General features: G+C 40.1%; 1 protein-coding gene across 1 annotated transcript; it reads right to left on the bottom strand.

The window, feature by feature from the left end:
- Window positions 1-1,572: 1,572 nt before the first annotated feature.
- Window positions 1,573-19,899, bottom strand: LOC139708913 (zinc finger C3HC-type protein 1-like). The gene is made up of 9 exons (XM_071620878.1): window positions 19,797-19,899; window positions 10,875-11,046; window positions 9,902-10,052; window positions 8,872-8,955; window positions 8,029-8,153; window positions 5,963-6,093; window positions 5,072-5,219; window positions 3,223-3,444; window positions 1,573-1,803 (listed from the first exon to the last, which is right to left on the bottom strand). Exons 1-9 carry the CDS (start codon window positions 19,889-19,891, stop codon window positions 1,723-1,725), a joined length of 1,209 nt encoding a protein of 402 aa, XP_071476979.1. The 5' UTR covers window positions 19,892-19,899; the 3' UTR covers window positions 1,573-1,722.
- Window positions 19,900-20,315: the final 416 nt, after the last annotated feature.

The raw sequence follows: 20,315 nt of genomic DNA, 5'->3' as shown, positions 1-20,315 counted from the left end.
CACAAGAATGTTTTATAAGGCAATCAGAATTTTTTTTTTCCATCAAAAACACTTGATACAATCTGATACAATTATACCAAAGTCAGCAGATTGATTTCGCAACCCCTGATAACACATCACACAACAATGAATCCCAAAAGATCTCCCCACCAACCACAGACTCATTTTTCCACTGATAACATCTATGTTATCATTCTGCCATAGCATAGATTTCATGACATTTGAATACCCATCTAAAAATGCCAAGAAGCAATCACAATTCATTTGTCCCTATAGATCACATAGTATCTCAAACCCGAGAGACTGGTTAGACATACAAAAACTTAAAGAACACAGAAAAACACAAAGCTGTTTTCATACAAAATTTTAATCATAGTAATTGTCCATACAAGCAGTAACAACAGACACATTAAAGAATCAGTTACTTTCATCCTCAACATTGTTAAATCCTGCACAGTCTACAATCAGTCCCAAGTGTGATCAGTATGTAGCCACCAGGGAGCTCTCAGTATCTAATTTAGTTACAGTGAAGTACAAATTCAGGTCCCAAAATTATCTACATGTCTTTGTTTACTTATTATTTGTCCAGCTATAACAAAATTTCGATATAATGAAAGAAAACTGCCGGTCATGAGGACTTTGTTATGATAGGAGTCGCCTGTATAGCACATATTCTAACTTCGCAAAGCTCTGTGGATGATGATTTCTGGATCTTGTTATAAACATTTAAATAGGAGCACAGCACAGAACTTATCACGATGCAAAGTTTGTTTGTTAACTTAACATAACACAGAGTGTGTAGAAAGTCACATGTTGATTATCTAATATATAATTTTCATTCTAATCACTGTAGGAAAGACACTGAAATTTATAGACTTTCTCCCTTCTATGCCTGCCATGTGCACAGCATTTAAGTTAAAGAAGAGACATAGTGCAGTAGAACTTGGTAGCATAAAATCCAGGGTATGTTTGTATTATCACTCTTTCAATCTTTACAGGTTTGTGTTTCATCTCCACTCTGCTGATTTTATCAACGTATTTGCAGGCAGACTCAAGTACCTGTTCGGGTACATTTCTCCTCATATTGGAATGGATTTTTCAGACAGAAGATTGGTCACTTATCTGAAGAGGCTGCAGGCATTAAGAATGAAATACAAAGAGTTGAAGAAAAAGAAAAGAGAAGAAAAAATAACACAGAAAAAGGATGGGAATAAGAACAGAGAGGGAGTTGAAGGAGTACTGCCTAACATTGGAAAGACTACTAGTTACCAACTACATGCACCCATTGTATTTATGAAAGATGATGATCATATAAAGGAAAAATACCTTTCACCCACTGATTATCAATATGTAACCATGGAGAAATTGATACTGTTATAACAGAAGTATCTGCTTAAAAAACAGAAGATTAGTCTCCTAGATGCTAAGAGTGGCAAACTGAAGTCTTAAAACTGGAGAACTAGATTGCAGGAATATTACAGGCTTTGTGAGAACTAAAATGAAGGCTGTTACTAGAAAGCCTCAGCAAACACTCTCTCTGAGAATATGCAATCAGGGCTATCATATCCTGTGTCCCTGCAGATTTCTCCATCGTCACATATTTCAGCGTAGGGGTGATAGGAGTGACCTCTAACCCCGTGCATTGTTCTCGGGAGGAGCTCACGTTGAGCTAATTGCTCTTCTGGGAGACTATGACAAAACTGGCTGGTTACTGAGACACCATCACGTCTTTCGACTGGTGCCGTGACTCTGCCAGAAGTTTGCGATCCTTCTCACCACCTTCCATGCTTGGCTTGGAGGAGTCTGGGTTTGATGAGAATCAAAGAGGTAGAAATGATAAGAAGTATGAAAGCATCTTCCTCTCCTGAAATTACAAGATTGATGCTGTAAGTTTGCTACGAATTAGAATATTTGATAAAGAATAGAAATACAGAAGTGGCAGGTTTCAGGAATTTGATTTGCTGACTTCCATGATCAATCCAAATATCATTTGACTCTTGGATACCTTAAAGGTCCTGTTTACCTTTGGGAGCAGTGATGTTGAAAATGCTTGAGATATCACTTTTGATGCACATGTGTAGGTCAGTTGTATTACAAAACATCTCACCATATGAAATTTTTGCAATAAAGCTTAAAATATAAGGGGATATCACTATTTTTTCTCATTAAACCATAACTGTAGACAGTTTAGTCTGGAAACATTTTTATTATCACTATTGTTCACATTTTGTATATTTAACAATATTTAACATCGATTACACTGGTTAAAATTTTCACATTGGTTGTTTCTATCCCTAACTCACATTTTAGAACTATTTTGAAGCACTAATGCTGGGTTTTTGTTTCATCTGCAAATGGTAAATTATGCCTTTAAGCTTGACTGTGACTGTAACAAACAATGTACATAAATCATTTTGAAAGAAATCAGAATAACAACAGAAACATTAATGTTTACCAGATGTATATTTTGTACATGTATATTTTCTTGTGAGCAACATCTCCACAGTGACTCTGCTTGACATGTAACAGTGATATTCTTTCTCAGGCAAAATAGCTTAATAGAACAACGATAAATCAAACTTATGGACCATTATATCATTCACCTATTCCTTTGAATAGTAAAATCTATCTCCTGATAAAGTGAAATAAAACCTGAAGGGCTACTGTCTTTACATCCCCAAGTACTTCTTAATTTCACATGTATTTGTCGTAACTCTGGTGACCAAAGATTGATCATGGGTTGGTGTTTTTTTTTTTTGGACACCTTTAAATGAAGTTTCAAATGAATGAAAGACTTCTTTCATTTTTGCCTTGACAATGTAAATTCAATGATAAGACTAAACTACTAATAGTAAGCAAGAGGGCACTCCATGGTTACCTTGATGTAGATAAAGAGAGTAAAATCAGACAAATGGAATGGAATGGTTGATGGTTCATTACAATTGGACATAAAATAAGAGAGTTACAGAACTTTAAGTTCTACATATTTTCACATCTGATTTGCATATATGCAGATGCAACCAAAAATACCATCTCATCTCAACATGTGGCACTTCTAGCATTTCATGACTTCTTGGTTCTATGTCTGATCTGATTTGATTTGATTTACACAATTTAAGTCAAGTGACAATGGAGGGGTATTTTATCTCAAATCAGGGATTATTATAAATATGTCAGTGTATTGTGTTTCATTAATTTGGTCAGTCAGACTAATACACTCACCATAGCCTTGTTGGTCAGAGGTCCATCTGAGGCTACTTTCCCTGGACTTGATCTCCGCTGGAGCAAGACAAGAAGCTCCTGCCAGGCTGGACGGAGGGTCACCTCCTCGGCCTGGTCAGTCTGTTTGGGCAGAGAACTCACACGGAAGGTGGATGTTGTGGGCTTGGTCCACGGGCACCAGCTTCTGTGCTCTTCTATGGGATTCAGTGGGCCTTTGCTCACCTAGAAGATGCAACAGAGATACTGACTAAAAGATGCTGCTCAATGATCATGTTATTCTCTGTAATTTTTGTTCTCTACTTTACAGACCCTGTGCAGATCAAAGACTGATACCTGCTGAAGGCTAACGTAACCAGCACATAAAGGATTGAATCATTATCTTCATAATATTCTGCAGTACTTCAAACGTCTGACAGATATTCTCAAATGTTAATGTATATGCCTCCCAAATGTATGGTTTTGGAACAGGAAATGGAATTTAACTTATAATTCAACTTACAAAGCTATGCATGAGTTGTCATGCGGAGACTATTTCATAATCTTATAACCTCTGCCAAGGAAGGAGGAGGCTAAGTGATCATCGGTGTTGGTTTGTCTGTTTACAAAATAACCCAGAAAGTCGTGAATGGATTTGAATAAAACTTGCAGGAAAAATCAATAATGACACAAGGAACAGATGATTAACTTTTGGTAGTGATCCAGAAATTTTTATGGATTTTGAAGGATTTTTGATCTTTTGGCATATCAGGTCAATGAACTTGGGAGTTCTAGCTGCGCGTACTGAAGGTTTACATATGCGCACTAAAGCGCGTGCTCTGCTGATGACGTAAACAAAAGGCTTCTATATTGGGAAAATGCATGCGTGTGTTGTGGAAATGAGATGCTGGCTTAGCGGAGGTCTGTGCTCTCCGAGTGCTTTTCTAGTTTGTTCTGTCATATGAGTTCCCTTGTGGTGACATATTCTTTGTTATGAGCTCCTCTACGGAGACAATTATGAACTCCCTCATGGAGACATTTCATTAGTATAAGTTTAGATAGTAATGTCATTTGATTTCCACAACACACGCATGCAGTTTCCCAATATAGAAGCCTTTTGTTTACATCATCAGCAGAGCACGCGCTTTAGTGCGCATATGTAAACTTCCAGTATTAAGCCAATAATTTTTCTGCTTTTGTATGATTCTTAATTGAATTATTATGTATAAGGATCAACATATTATGCTAACTTGCCTTGTTGTTTTGTCTCTTGTCGGTTTTGTACTTTGTAATTTCTTCTGTTTAAGTTTTTATGATGTGTGTTTTGTCTTGTCAATGTATAGTTGAATGTATATTTCTTGGGGATTGACCTTGAAAGGCTGGTTTAAGCCTATGTTGATTCCTCCACTTCTCTTGATATAACGCCTATGTTTTGTATATTTTTTATTTTGCCTATATGATGTCCTTTGTATGCTGTCATGTACAATTTGTTTATGATATCGGTTGATTTGATATTAGTGCTGGCTGGGGCACATTACTCTCAATAGGGCCCTATTTTTCCTCATAAAAATAAGAAGAAGCTAGACATGGTGTAGGCCACCATGCTGACATTGAGTGTCAAACACAGAGAACTGTAACAATTGCTGGACATCAAAGTATGAATATAACACACTCAATAAACTAAGGATAGGAAATCAATTTTGACACTGACTATGTAATCACAGGACTGATGACTCCCTTCCCAGCAATGAGCATAAAATGTTTTGCCTAGGGTACACTATGGACTCAAACTGAGGACATCAAGACTTAGAGTCTGTGGTCCTATTGATATCCACTGAGCCTCCATGAGTAGGTAATACAGTTCTACATGTACCTTGAACCTCTTAGGTGCAGGCTCTGGGGTGTCGATCGTGGCATCTCTCTCTGACCCTCCCTCTCCACACGGTGCAAAGTTCCAGAGACCGATGGTGCGACGACAGTACTCACACATCATAGTGGGGCTGTCTGAATCCTCTGAAGAACTGACAGAGACAACAACAACAATCAAAACCTATGAACTAGAAATGATTGCACTTGCTTTATAGTAAGCAGCATCTGTCCAATGCTGTCTTCACTACATCCATACCAGTAGTTTCCTAGGTGAACATGATTTACATTGACAGTACACAGACAAATATTTGTCCCACTTGGTTACAAATACTTTTCAATGTTCTGAGCTGAACATGTGAGTAGCACAATGCAGACCTAAAGTATTGAGTCCACTGACAGGGTGTGACAATAGTAATGAATTAATACAGGTTAATGAAAATATGCTGCTAAAAGTTAACCTTTTCTTTATTAATATTTACAACTACAATCCACACACTCTGTAGTAACTGCAGGTAAACTTACCATTATTGCTTGATCACATTAACATATAAAGTAAACGTGAACCCATGATATTCAATAGGGATGATAAATTCTCTGAGTCATTATCATCACTACCCCCTTTGGATACGTTCAAAAGATCAGTATAATGAACAGTGCTTATACAGCCAGGGTGTAATACATATTGTATGTTACAACATGGACACAAATGGTGGATATTTGCAATCACAGGTTTATGCCAAGCTTGACATAAAGTATCAAAGTATATTACACTAAAGTTTTATAGCAGAATCAACTAAATACATTCTCCAAATATGGTACACACTACAAAACAAATTGCTACATTCGGGAAAAGCTTACTGGACTCTACTGACATTAAAATCACACAAACATGAACCTTCTTGACCAGCCACATAGAGCAAGGATGCACACCAGCTCTATCCTGTCCTTGTAGTCACTTGTGGGCTGCTCCCCCAAAACTCCTGTGACAAGTCTAGATACTGAATCACTTCCCTCCTCGGTTGAGCTCTCCTGAACATTTCAATATACAGAGACAGAAGGGAGAGTAAATCTTTCAAGAAGACATCATAGAAGTCAATGCCTATCAGTATTACATGTACCTAGCCAGTCTGATGCATTTGATGTACAACAAAGCCTGAATCTTGACTATCATTTCTCAGAGCTTAGAACAGCCACATGCATTTAATTCAAAATCAGACAAAGAATGCTAAGGAATTTTTGTGCATCTCTCTTTGTTTTAAAAACACATGCCAATGAAATATCTATAGTATAGCTATAATCTCTGTGAAGAGAAAGCCACATGATTTAATGGCATTTGCAAAATTTATCAAGTATATGAATTTCATGCCTGACTTTCCTCTGATTGTGCCTTTAATGATATATGTACATTCAATACTCGTTGCTCTTATATCATTAGGTTCACTGTATCCACAATTGTAAAGTATTAGCTACATGTACATGCACATATACTGTACAGAAGGTATAGCCCAACTACCAGTATATTATCACACATGCACAGTGGTTGCGACTTGCGTGCATGCGGGGGCCAGCAATGTATCGATCTATGTTGCATGATGAGTCTGTTCGAATTTTTGAAAGTGGCTGTGATGTATGTTTATGAGTGGTAAGTCTGTCACATATCAAAAAACACAAAAACCAAAACAAACAAAACAAAATCCTTGCCAGGCAGTGCCCTTGAACAAAATTAGCACTAGTTACACGAGATCTAACAAAACAAGATTAATATTTCCATTGCAGACATTGATACTTCCTGAACATAACTTTCAAACATCTAGTAATTGCCTGCAGTTGCACACAGAACTGATCAACAGATGTTCATATGATTATAATATACCTATATATAAAATAGTGCTTTGTCTGCCAACTGGCATGCATGCTGGTGTGCTTTCTTCGCCAATAAGCACAAACGTCTGGAAATTAACTGTCAAAGATTACAGATTACCTAATCCCCCTAAGGCCAAAAAAAAAAAATTGTTGCATTGGCGTAACCCGCCCGACCCTAAAATTTCCGCCGACCCCATGTTTTTTTATTATTTTTTTTTGCTATCGATATCAAATATCTTGTTGATTGCGATCGCGATCGCACAAACCCGGAAGTGGAAACGGCTCTGGGGATATCGGATGTACGAGGGAGAGATCTAGCGCCTCGCATAAGCCTTCCTTGATCAGTATGTCATCTGTTTCCAACACGGACACGTACTCTAACAAGATTTATTCAGTGTATACGTAGCATTCAGACTGCGATGTATTGTGCACAGTTTTGCCATAGGTTTCTTGTGTGGAGAACTTACACGAATCTGTATATGTGGGACTGTAATAGAGATCGCCGTGTGCGATGAAAAGATCGTACATATGGGTCAATTTGCATCTATCTTATCTAAGTCAAAATAGTAAAATATGAAGTGAAAACATTCAGGATAGGGATTTCAACATCTTTAAATTCTGTGAAGGGGTATAATTCTAGTAATATCGGCCTCATAAATGATTTGTAGAATAGATGAACACAGCACATTCGGTGCAGCAGTTGTAACTGTTTACTGAGCTGAGCACGAGTTTTACACGTAAAATGCAGGTAGCAAAAAAAAAAATTAAAAAAAAAAAATCCGCCCGACCGACCCTATTTGAAAATCTCATGTTACGCCAATGCAACAATTTTTTTTTTTTTGGCCTAATCCTTATTATGTCATCTTGGCCTTCTTGTTAGATTGAGAGACATTGCTAGACTTGTGGGCTTGCTGACTTTTCAACTAGGTAAAGTTTGGAAGTATTAATGAATGTTGATGACAAAGTTTGGCAAGTTAATCGAAGTGTCTGGGCACGTACATGTACATGTAAATGGTTAAATATCTTTTCTAAATATCTTTTCTACGTTTACTGATGGGCTGCATTTCATATGATGTTCCACAGGCTTTTTCTACAAACCTGAGGAAGGAAAGATCTATCGACGGCAGGCATCTTGGTACCAAAGCAGCGTATGGAAGAGACACGATGGAGAAAGGCTCTCTCTGCCTCACTGTGGTTTAGGAGCTGCACCTCTAGGAATGATGCTGACAAAAGCAACAACAACAGCTACAGATTTAAAAACTCCACAGCTTCGTGTCATGGTGCAACAAAATTGAAATATTTCATAACAGAACAGATACAAATTTTCCACAACCTGCAATATATCATGCAGTAAACAATGTAATAATGTATTTTATAATCATGTCTGCAATCAAACAAATCACATTAGTATCCACTGTTGTTGTTTTTTTCAATAATCTGGCTTGTTTGCTATTTGACACAAATTACGGAACATAAAATGTCAATGACTAAAAATGATTATATTACATTGAGATAGAAGCCATATCACCATCCCGTCAGAGAAGAAGACAGAACCTGGTGTATACTGAAAAGTGATAGTGACATAATCTAGACAGTGTCCTCACATGATTTAGAAATGTACAACAAATATAATCTATTAGAATAAGTGACAGCCAAACTCACATAACGCTATGGAGTATCCATTTTTTTGGTGGATGCAGGTGAACTGACGTTTGCAGGTAGTAAAATGCAGGTTGATAATCTTTCAGCAGTGAACTTTTATTTTTTTCATCATGACATACATAATGTTGAAGTTTTTAATCAAACAGCAGTATATAAGAAACAGCAGTATCATAATATTTGTGCAATGGTCTTGTGAAAATAGATTCTAGCTGTCAAACCCCTATCACCATGACTCTAAAACAGAGAGGATGACCAGAGGTCAAGAGTAAGGTCACATACCTGGTGAAGGATTGCTTGGCCATGGACAAATCTTACTATGCCCATTTTGCAGGGAATCCTCCAGCTTCTTACATGCATTCTTATCTGCAAAGAATGAAATAGTTCTTGGCATGACAGGAACAAATAATATGCAAAAGACTATCATGGTGAAAGTTCTATTTGATAAGCATAGCATGTGCACATATAAAGATATATATTTCACGTCAGACCCACTTCACCAACTCCTAGGCAGCCAATACAAACAAATGAAAAATAAAACATTTTAAATCTATAAATCAAGCCACTATCTTATGTTCACAACTCCTTGAATTCAATTGTTGGTCCATACAGATATTTATTCCGAGATATGTTGAAATATGTGTCCCATTTGAAAAGACTGCAACAAAACCTCAAATCAAGTTACGAAGCACAGGTACGAATTCACATTTTTTCTGAGTCACTTTTCTTGAGGCGTATCTTAACTTAGTCACTCAGTCACTTTTCTTGAGGCATGAACTGATATAGTTCTATTTCTGATACAATAGAAGTTTTACTAGTATTACGGGGGTCATGAAAACATCTTTTGACAAGGTGAACTGGGTAGATAAACTACTAATAAAAATTTGACAGTTTGAGTCTCTCTGCAAGCTCACCAATATAGCTTCGCTGTCTTGGAGGATGTAAGTTACTCAGTTAAATGCAAGTCTAAACCACTTCTGATGTATGTCAGCTGCACAATATCATAACACTCTGACCTATTATCTATGATATTAATGTTCTTTTTATTCTTTTCGGCCTTATGAAGAATAAGAGAGAGAAGGAGAGAGAGATGGGGACAGGGTAGTGCATAGCCCCTTAATTAAAACAGCTTAAAGATAATTATTGTCTACTTTTCATGCTTATGTTTCACAGAGACTTTTTTTCACGCAAGAAATTATCCAGAATAATCAATATATGTCTTGGATCCCAGTACATAGGTGATGGTGATGACAGATAAACCTTTAGCAGACCTCAAAAACCTCAAGTGCAAGTTTCATGTATGAAGTCTTACAGGAGTCTGCTTCCCACTTGGGTGGAAGACCTCCATAGAGCACCTCCTTGCAGGTGACGCATTTCAGGGAGTCAACACCAATATTCTCCCAACCAAACTGGGCACAACGAAGAGGAGATACAGCCTCAGGCTTGGCAAACCAAGTTGACGTCTGAAAATAGTTACTGTTAAAGACATATATGTAATAATTTCTTTCTTTTCATTTGCAAAATACTTATTGCTAGAAACAAACAAAGTGATACAGATATATTGCCATCCACACATTTAAACATAGACGTACATAACAGAAAGATATCGATTACAAGTAACCATGATGTAATGAGTCATGACAAATCTATTTGAGGGAATTGCAATGGTCAAAATGCCCTGTTCAGAGTCTCATGTTCATGATTAATGCTTGGCTAAGAGCAAGATCATTTTCTGTCACTATACAGAAATTTCACTGGACTCACTAACACTAATATTATCTTAAGAAACTGAAAAGTGACAGGTCTTTATGCTTTGCCATCATAAGACACTGATTTCTAACTCAGCTACTTATACTTTTGTGGAATTAGTGCAAACTTGACTAGAATGACAATTCTTTGATTTTGTTAATGTTCCACTTGCCACTGAATGCCAGCATTTTGAATGACATATGGCCCGTAACATTCACTGAGCTGAGAGTCCCAATGGTCTACACCCTGCTTGTTAGCATTCTACGTTAAATATTGTAAATTTTTCATTCTGGTAATATTCCTATAATTCATCAATTGGTGACATGGAACTATGAAAACAAATTTACTGTGCACAATTTACAGACCATCATGATTTTGTAAACACAGTTATGTAAATGTAGTTTGTTATGAATGTCAAAGTAATTTTTCACATGCAAATACCGGTACATCTGCTTGCTGTGTCTTTTTAGAATGAAGAACCGGAATGTAAAATCCTTCAGCCACAAACGCATACTCTTGTTTTATAAGAAGGATACAGAAAAGGTTTCCACCCTCTTGAAGAAGGCTTGGCGATTTTGAGGCAATGCAGTGCTGCTCTGCTCATCACTTTGGGGAACCAAGTTTTCAATGACTACAAAGTCATCTTTGACTTCAGTCTCTGTAACACCACCAGGAATGTCTCCGACTGGTTCTGTTTCACTGTCATCCCTAGATTATGATAGAAAATATGGATTACAAAATATATGCCATTAAAACATATAAATTGCAGGGTTAAAAGAAAAAAACCATAAAAAACACTGATATTCAATGATATGTTAGGCATCATGATAAAATATACAAACTTATTCACAAACTTGATACAACACTACCCCAGCACTATAGATAGGCATACAATATTCAAAAATTTGGGGAAAGTGTTTGCAGGCCACATGCCAATCTCAAATATGAAACTTGAGGCACATGTCAAGCGATGTCTCACCTGCATATCACAATCTGTGATTATGAGTATTTTTCAATGTAAGCTCATTGACCTTTGACCTTGTCCGACTTAACCACATTACTTGACTTGCATCTTTAAGTGATGTACCTGTGGTGTGAGTTTTGTGGTCACAGCTCAAAGCTACGAAAAGTTATCCAGAGTATACCAAAATACTAGGAGTACAGAGCTTACATATGAGGTGAAGTTCATTGACCTTTTGACCTTACACCTTGTCGTAATTCCCCAATACATTTGTATTTGACCTTGACTGGCATCTTTAAGTGGTGTGAATTGGGTGATCATAGCTAAACACTGTGAAAAGTCATTGAGTACACCACATGTGTACAGTGGTTATCTGGTAAAGTTCATTGATCACTTGACCTTTAAACTTGTCAGATTTCACCCAGATTCAACCTTGACAGACATCTTTAGGTTATGTACATGTACCTGTGGTGTGAGTTTGGTGGTCATAGCTCAAATCAGTGGAAAGTTATTGAGAATACACCACAACACTGCGAGTACAGTGCTTATCAGGGCAAGTTCATTGACTCTTTACCTTTCACCTTGACGGACTACACCCATATTCGAATTTGACACACATTTTTAGGTTTCGTTATGTGATCTGTGGGGTGAGTTTAGTGGTCATAGCTCAAAGCTGTGGAAAGTTATTGGGAGTAGCTACACCAAATTGTTGATGACGCTGAAAACGGCACCTATGTCTTTCTTGCACTGTGCAGGTGAGACAAAAGCGAAAGAATGTACTGAAACCAATTGCCTGAGCTTTTTGAGGAACAATGGAGGAACTGTGTACAAAAATTTAACAAAACCTCATATAAATATGTACAACGTAAAAATGCCACCCATCTCAGTTCCCCTGAGAGGAGGCGGCCATGATAACGTCAGAAAGCTCCTAGCAATACAAACACCTGGCAGCTTATAGGTGGCCCTCCTGAGATCTGGTAGGGTCATTCCCTAGACCACGTCTACGAGCTGTCCCACGTCTTTTAGATACATGGGATGGGAGTGTTGCAGCTACACTCTAAAAGCAGCTTCAAATGGGGGGGGGGGGGGGGGGTTGGGTCTCTAGGAGTAGCCAGTTGATGGGGATCTCCCTTACTGCTTAGAGTTGGTCCCTGCTGAACGAGCGGATGAGACCCTATACTCTAAAATAGCAGTGGAGGAATGCAGCTAGCCACGCTTTGACCATATGGGTGTCCACTGTAGGAGAGTATGTGCACTCACTGATGGGTGTGACACTTCTTTTTCTGATGCTTTATGGCCAGCCAGTTGACAATGCTGCTGCAGGGGTCAGCTGCTGTGTCCCAAAGGTGCCCAACTAGGATCCAGTCAAACAGCTCTTCTTGGTGTCAACCAAAGATAGTAGAGATAACAAGATACGAAGGCGCGCGATAACAATGGACACAAAATGGCTACCCTACATGACGATACAAAAGAGAGCTAAGTACAAACTCAGTACACCTAGGAACATTATTCATTTCCAAAGGTAGTGGTATTTTTGTTAAATCTTAAAAAGATTTAAAAATTATAGTCGTAGCTTTTTATTATTTTGAAGAACGGGATTTTAAAGTAATAAGGATTATTTCGTGGAGGTAAAAATTTGGCAACAACATGATCTCACAATCAAAGACGCTTGATAAACAACAACATCTTCAAAGACAGCGCGTCTCAGGCAAAGACACACGTCACCTGAGACGCGCTGTCCATGAAGCCGCTGCTGTTGTTTATCAAGTGTCAAGACAGCGCGTCTCAGGTGATGTGCGTAATACACTTGAGGACCGCGCGCTGGCCATTTGTTTTGTACAGGATTAGCGCGCACTTTCGTGTCTTATTAGTTAAGCGTCTTTGGTGTCAACAGAGGCTGATTGACGCAGAGAAGTTGAAGCTGACCTGACTAATGGCGGACATCCAGGGATTGGAAAAAAGCTTCAAGAAGTGACTCATCCTATTGAGCAGGTGTCCTACTGATGCCTTCTTGGGATGGATCTGGATGGCAACTTTCCAATTTTAACCACTCCTCTTGCCCAGGACCTCTTTTTTGAAACCTGCATTCCCCGGACTGTGGTGGTCATTTCTAGGCCTAGTCATCTAGTCTACACAGAAAATCCATCTCCTCAGATTTTTTGATGTTTTTTACTTTGACGGCATAGGTCTACATAGCCAAGTATGAGGGACATTTAACATTTGAGGGATTCCCTGGGCATACTGAAATTACTTTTCTATATCAATTATACTTACCCGTATAGCATTAATGACACTTTCTTATAACACAAGTTTCATTCAATAGAGTGTTTTGGCAGTCATGCGCTTTACGGCCCTACATTATCAGTACCTCATTCCCTGTATGCCAAGGTGATATCCGTTGAACCACCACAAACTGAGCAGCAGGCGAGCTTCTTTTGCTGTATGGAATGCCGTGTGACAAGTGATAATGTGACTGAAGCCCGCCTCACACTGCGATTTTGTTTTGACACATCGAACACTGCGCAATATCGCGTAACTTTGCTCTCCACTGCAGGATTATCAAGCTTTACATTTATGATGTTGCATCACAGAAAATTGCCATGATTATGGGGCAAAGCGTGAGGACGTCTGCTTATACAATAGCTTCCAGTTTTTAACATCCTAGTGAGCCACAACAATCATGTAAATATCTTTATGCCACCTTCATCCATCTGCTGCCACCACCTCATCGCAATTTGCGTAACCACCCGTGCAGGCATCAGGCTTGTGTCAGTGTGTGTGTGTGTGTGTGTGTGTGTGTGTGCGTGTATGTGTGCATGTAGTGGCTGCCCGTGAATCGGTAACTGTGTAGATGGTACGTTAACAGTCTGCCGGATCGGGATAAGATCTCTGTGGATTTTTTTTTTACTGTTATTTCATAGAATAATTTTGCGCGAGGACAGTGGACATATATCCGTGCCCTCTAGTGATTAGTGATCCCTGCTTGAGATGTAATACAGCATCCATTCGTTTAGTAGGTATATCTAATTCAAAATCATGAATGAAGGACAAAAGTTTACCACTATTGTACATTGCAATTAACTCACCAAAAGCTTTTGACCTCGCTGCCTAATTTGCATAAAGTAAACAATGTGTTTACGCAAAACCGGTGGGGAAGTATTGCAGGACAATCGCAATATCTCGCCTCAGAAGCTACCAAATGATAAAATCGATACAGCAAATTGAAGAAGAAGCTATTCTCTTACTCGCAATGTTAGTTATTTGGGGTTTTATTGAGAATAAATCTGTGAAAATAACGGTGAAAATTAGCTTCCAAAACAGAAAGTTTTGTCTTTTAAAAAGCGCTATTTTCTCACATTTTTCTTTATTGCCCGAGAATGAAACTTTGGTATATGACTTGTGCTAGTATGTCTATACTCTGTTCCAAATATCTTTTCTGTAATAATTGTTGCACGGTTATGTCGGGGAAAAAAATCAGGATTACCGTCAATTGTCAATTCCATCTATTTGTTTTGACAAAAATTGAGTTTGAATCAAAACAAATACATAGAAATTGTTCTTCTTCTCATCATGGAGAGTGGAGATCTGTGTGTAACAAAAAATCACAGTGGGAACTTGCGACCATTTATACATCAGATGTGAGATGGATGAGAAGTGAAGAGGAGGCCTCATGAGCACTGTGGGGAGGGAGCCTCTTAATCTTGAGTACCCAAGATAGACTGCAAAAGGTCCAGAGGTGCTCATGAGGGAGGGGGAGAATGCCTTGTGAGACGGAGCCCCCATCATGAGCGCATTTCCCAGACTGATATAGAACCACTAAATTTACCATAGTGATGGGGAAACTCGGCCGAGTTCACCCATCTTAACTACGGTAGGTAAAGCAAGTGGCCCTTGATTCGACAGGTTCCATGAATAGACCACTCTTACAAATAAAAATTCACTGAAATTCATGAATAAAAAATGGCGCATATCAAGTGCGAAATTCAAACTATGCAAGTACCTCCACACGTGTTCCGAAGAGCACAACAGTGGGCCACGTCGCCGGACCCCCGAAATCATTGTCACGACCCTCCCGGGTCAACTCACATAAGCAGTTCAACGGGTAAGTAACCGGTAAGTAAAGTTGCATAGCAACACATATAGACTCGTTTTATTCCAAGTTTCGAAGTTACTAGTCCATTTATCTGCATTGAATCTGTACAGCGTGTACACTTACAGCCATGATGGCAGCCGTTTCTGAGATAATTTGAGTGTTTACGCGATATTTATATTTTGCATGCCACCCATGCCAGAATTTGCTGTATCACCATGGTTCGATCGCAACGTGTTGTGAATGCGTTGAATCTCTCGCATAGCGTGGAGTACATGGGAGTACCACGCTCTCGTCGAGCGATGTACTATGTCTATGTACAGTTTCGCGTGTGTGGCACGCGTACTAATAGCCCGACCAGACGCTGTTATTACGCTGTGCGAATACAGCGTCTGACCAACGAGGTATGCACCTTCAAAGTGGGGAACCACGATACGACTACAAAACTTATTAAAATTTATATGTTTCTTATAAAAAATGTATACGTTACTCACGTTAAGTGCATGCTACAGTGCTTGTATTATAGAAGGTTCATAAGTCCATAGAGAGCCCTCACGATAAGTCTACTGAACAAAAAATGGCACTTTCTAGCGCAGTAGAACAGCGAAGGAGTCCCGGACCGTCGGGGTTCATCGTTGCAGAATTCAAAAATGGCGAGTGACTACTCAGCAAATTATGCGTGCGTGCCCGTGCGTGGCTGTAAGTGCATAAAATCTGCAGCAATCTATTGTGTGCGTGCCCTCTATGGTAGCAGCACGCATGGTCGACAGATCGAGTGAACTGCCAATTACTTACAGATATACCGTTCGCACATGCTGCATAATAAATCATCATTTTCGGTAAGTTGTAAAATGTGAATTTCAATATTGATAGCATTAGATATGAAGTCTCATTATTATTTTGTTCGTTAGATGAGTTTGAAGTGACAAAAAAATGATCTAAAGTATCAAAATTCAAAGCGATCGCCATGCGATCTTTGAACTCTCTTCGTGTTTGTCGGTCCGTTGGTACAGCCCTGTCGCACTACATACAGCGACTGGGCTGTGTATACTGCAGTAGTCTGTTAGGCCAAGTAAAAAAAGAAAGTAGTTTCTCGTCCGGGTTTTTTGAGCAAGGCGATGAGGGAGGTCCTTACTATTTGATATCTTACTATTTTTTCGAGGATTGTCAAAATGAAAGTAACATTATATGTGTTTCTCGTCCGGTAATTCTGAGAAAGGTAACGAGAGAGGGCTTTACTTTTTTTCTATATCCAATTTATGAAATGAAATATCACTCTGGTAGCTGTGTTATGAGAGACCAGGTCCCAAGTGTATGTCTTGCCTGCACTCTGTGCATTTTCAAACAAATAGATATATGTACCATACTTGAAATGAAACTTCATGCACGCAGAAATACATTTGCTTTTTCTTTTCACTACAGATGTCAAGGGAAAATGACCATCTTAATACTGGTATTTAGTGTTGTACTGGCATTTCTGATACCAGTGTACTTACAATTCTGATGTATTGTGATTAATTGAAACAGGTATAAAACATGTCTTTCAACAAATGAACGACTGAAATAAATTCCATGATATTCAAAACACTGCTTTATTTATCATTGGTGTTTGTGACTTTTTGTGTCCACACAGCTGGTCTCTGCATCTCTTCACAGTACAATTGTAGCACATTCAAATGGAAACTGGCTTGTACAATTGCAGATGGATGTCAAAATGATACTGATATGGCATTTATAGCATTAAACATTTAAAGATGTTTCTTCATGTTCTAAAAAGACATTTGATAATCACTCATCATTTGGATGATGAATGATGGTATACCACACTACAGGTGACACGACTCACGGCCGTGTCCGTGAATTTACATCGTAAAGAAAAGTATCCCGCAGAAATACGAGACAAACCAGAATCCGTGGAAAAGTTATTTATTTTGTAGATACACCCATTTAATAATTCTACATTTGCTGGAAAAGCGCATTCATTTTCTCTTCAAAATAGAACAATACATCGCCGTCAGATGCAACGTTACAGAGCAGAGTGTATGGGCCTGTACACATTCGAATGTGTTCATGCGTGCATGCAAACAGCTGACAGACCAGGGAATGGGGACCCTGACAGCTACAGACACGCACACGCGGCGTGCTGGCCACTGCACTGGCACCGTACCTTCCGACACTGCACACACATGCACATAGTCACAATGACATGAAAATGCATACAAACTCGATACAATCCTCACAAGCATTTGTACAGTACAATTCATCCGCTTAAAATATGAGAAACGGGGAAAAATATGAACAATGCGCGAAATATGTGTGGAATATCAGCGATTGTTCGCAAAAATGTTGCCGCTATCGCGTTCACGACGTACCAAGTGCGCTGTACATCACAGCCCAGGCCCGCCCATCCAACTACAGTTCGACTGCTTACTGGGTCATTCCTTCTTGCCGAGCTCGCAGTGTGAAATGCATGCGTTATTACATACGCACTACAGAAGCTACAGCTGTACTACAGCTAAGTAGAGGACGCAAGGCGTAATTAGAAATGAGACATCACGACTGGTAGGTGAATTGTCGATTCTTTTTTTCGGCGGCCGAAAAAATAGTAAATATCAAAAATGTCGATGCGGCAGCTGAAAATCGATGCGGGCGGGGAGCGGGCTGGGACGAGAATTATGAATTTCTTGGTATTTTCAGCGCCATTTTGAAAATAGTAAATAGTAAAAAAATCGATGCGGCGGCCAAAATCGATGCGCGCGAGGACGAGAAACTGGTTTCTTTTTTTCAAACAATGAGTACAGGCAGTCGAACGATGGTTGCAGCGCAAGCGTTTGGATCATGCACGCTATTTTGCTTCCGTTGCTTAGGAATAGGATGTCGAACATTGGGTCACTTGACTTGCACTTGCTTTAACTCACGAACTTTACTCGACTTCACATGCATCAGTCCGGGAAACTCGCTCATGAGGACCGCTCCCGCGTACGAGGACTGCCCCGCCTCATGAGGACCGCCCCCCACGCATCATGAGGCCCGGAGGGGAACGCCTCATGAGGCCCCCTATTCACTTCTATTCATCTCACATCTGACGTATAAATTGTCGCAACTTTGCACAGTGATTTTTTGTTACTCACACGTCCACTATCCACGATGAAAAGAAGGAAAAATCCTGTCTGTTTTTTTTTTTCAAAAATCGAGTTTTAATCAACCTATGCAGAGCGCCCATCAAAACACGGGCGCCAGCGTGTTCGCACAATGCAAGACTGCCGCACCTAGCGGCCTGATCCCTCATGAGCGGGTTTCCCGGACTGGCATGCACTGCTCGATTAGGGTATTTAAATCTAGTAATCTCCCACCGAGAGGGCCGTAACATTAAGTGCATGACTGGGGTAGGGCCCTGCCCTCCCTGGACCCTAGCTAGGCCCTAGGTGCCTGATGTATTTAAATCGTGACACACCTGACTACGACGCGCTGCCGACGGGCCGTGAGGCTGGCAAGGGGGCGCGGCGGGCACCGCACCAGTGCAGTGTCAATGCCGCACCCGTACCGTACCGGCACCGATCGATGCGACCGTGGCTGCTGCGGCAGCTCAGCGCGCGCATTCGCTTCATGCAAGCTTGTATAAAAATTAGCCCCAGGCTTGTGTACTAATGATGGATGGTTACTGGTGGAGTATTCAAAATCAGAATCAGATGGGTGCAAAATATGTTCGTGACACACTAACAACTCCAGCCCGCGCCCGGCCCCGGGGCCCGGGGGGCGCTCGCGCTCCTCCTTCACACAGTAGTCTCAGTTGTGGGAGCTTCGCGTTTGGGCTGGTCGCAGTTATTGACACACACCAGGGCCCTGTTTCATAAAGCTGTTCGTAAAGTTACGAACAACTTACGAGCGACTGGTGATCAGTTCTTGTGCTGAATTATTGAAATAAGTATTGATGTGCGGCAAAATCGTGAAATAAGCCCCACCGCAGTGCGCGTGCACCCGTGCGATGCTATGCTGTGGAAATCGGCCCCACCGCCGTATGTATCTCGCGTAAACCCCGTTTGGTGGGGCCGTATTCACGAGTATTATACTGTGGAAGAAAGCCCCACCGCCGTGCTTATCTACCGATGAACGCCACACGGTGGGGCTGAATTCACGAGTATAAACAGGCGAGCCGCCGTAGTATTTGTACGGATACGCAGTGGTGGGGCCTATTTCACGAGTATGCCTGATGTGCTATAGAAGTATAGCACATCAGAACTGATCACCAGTCGCTCGTAAGTTGTTCGTAACTTTACGAACAGCTTTATGAAACAGGGCCCAGGCCATGCACGCACGATCCTTCAGTTGTTCAGTCTTGATCAGAGCTATAATTTAAGGCCTACAACTGTTCAAAATAAATTTAATACATACGAGTAACATCCTTACCTTTTATCCTTATCCGTGCGTGAAACTCCTTTCAGGAAAGATGATAATAAAGCCTTTATTCTTCGTGGTTTACTTGTTTCAGTACCTACTTCCATGTTTTCAAAGTTCGTGCACAGAGATGAAAAAAAAAATCACTTTGTGAAAGAATGTCAAATAAACAGTGATTGGTTTCTGTCCTCACATTGACCGACAATTGAGCCAATCAGAAATTATGTAAAATCTGTGGACCTTGCTGCGGACTGTACACAGCTAGCTAGTTCCGTATTCTCATGGTCGGACATCCGGGTATTTTGCGTGTCACGGGGTCATGGATAGCGTTGGAGTGAAAACAAACCACTCGCGTGAGCCTGGAGTGAACGCTGTACGTGTTTTCTGCCGGGGCGCCCCGCGAGCATAGCGCTAGCGCAAGCTGGTACTGTAGCTGTGCGGGCGGCAGGATTAGGCCCTAGGCCTACTCTAAATTAGGCACTACCCTAAGTACTACAGTACTAACGTTAGACCTACCTGAAGTTTCTATGA

Source organism: Diadema antillarum, unplaced genomic scaffold, assembly GCF_040938485.1.
Source record: "Diadema antillarum isolate AM-2024a unplaced genomic scaffold, OU_Dant_1.0 seq00001386_RagTag, whole genome shotgun sequence".
In the NCBI taxonomy this organism is placed as follows: domain Eukaryota; kingdom Metazoa; phylum Echinodermata; class Echinoidea; order Diadematoida; family Diadematidae; genus Diadema; species Diadema antillarum.
The sequence above is the reverse complement of the archived record's forward strand: the minus strand, read 5'-3'. Positions and strand labels throughout refer to the sequence as shown.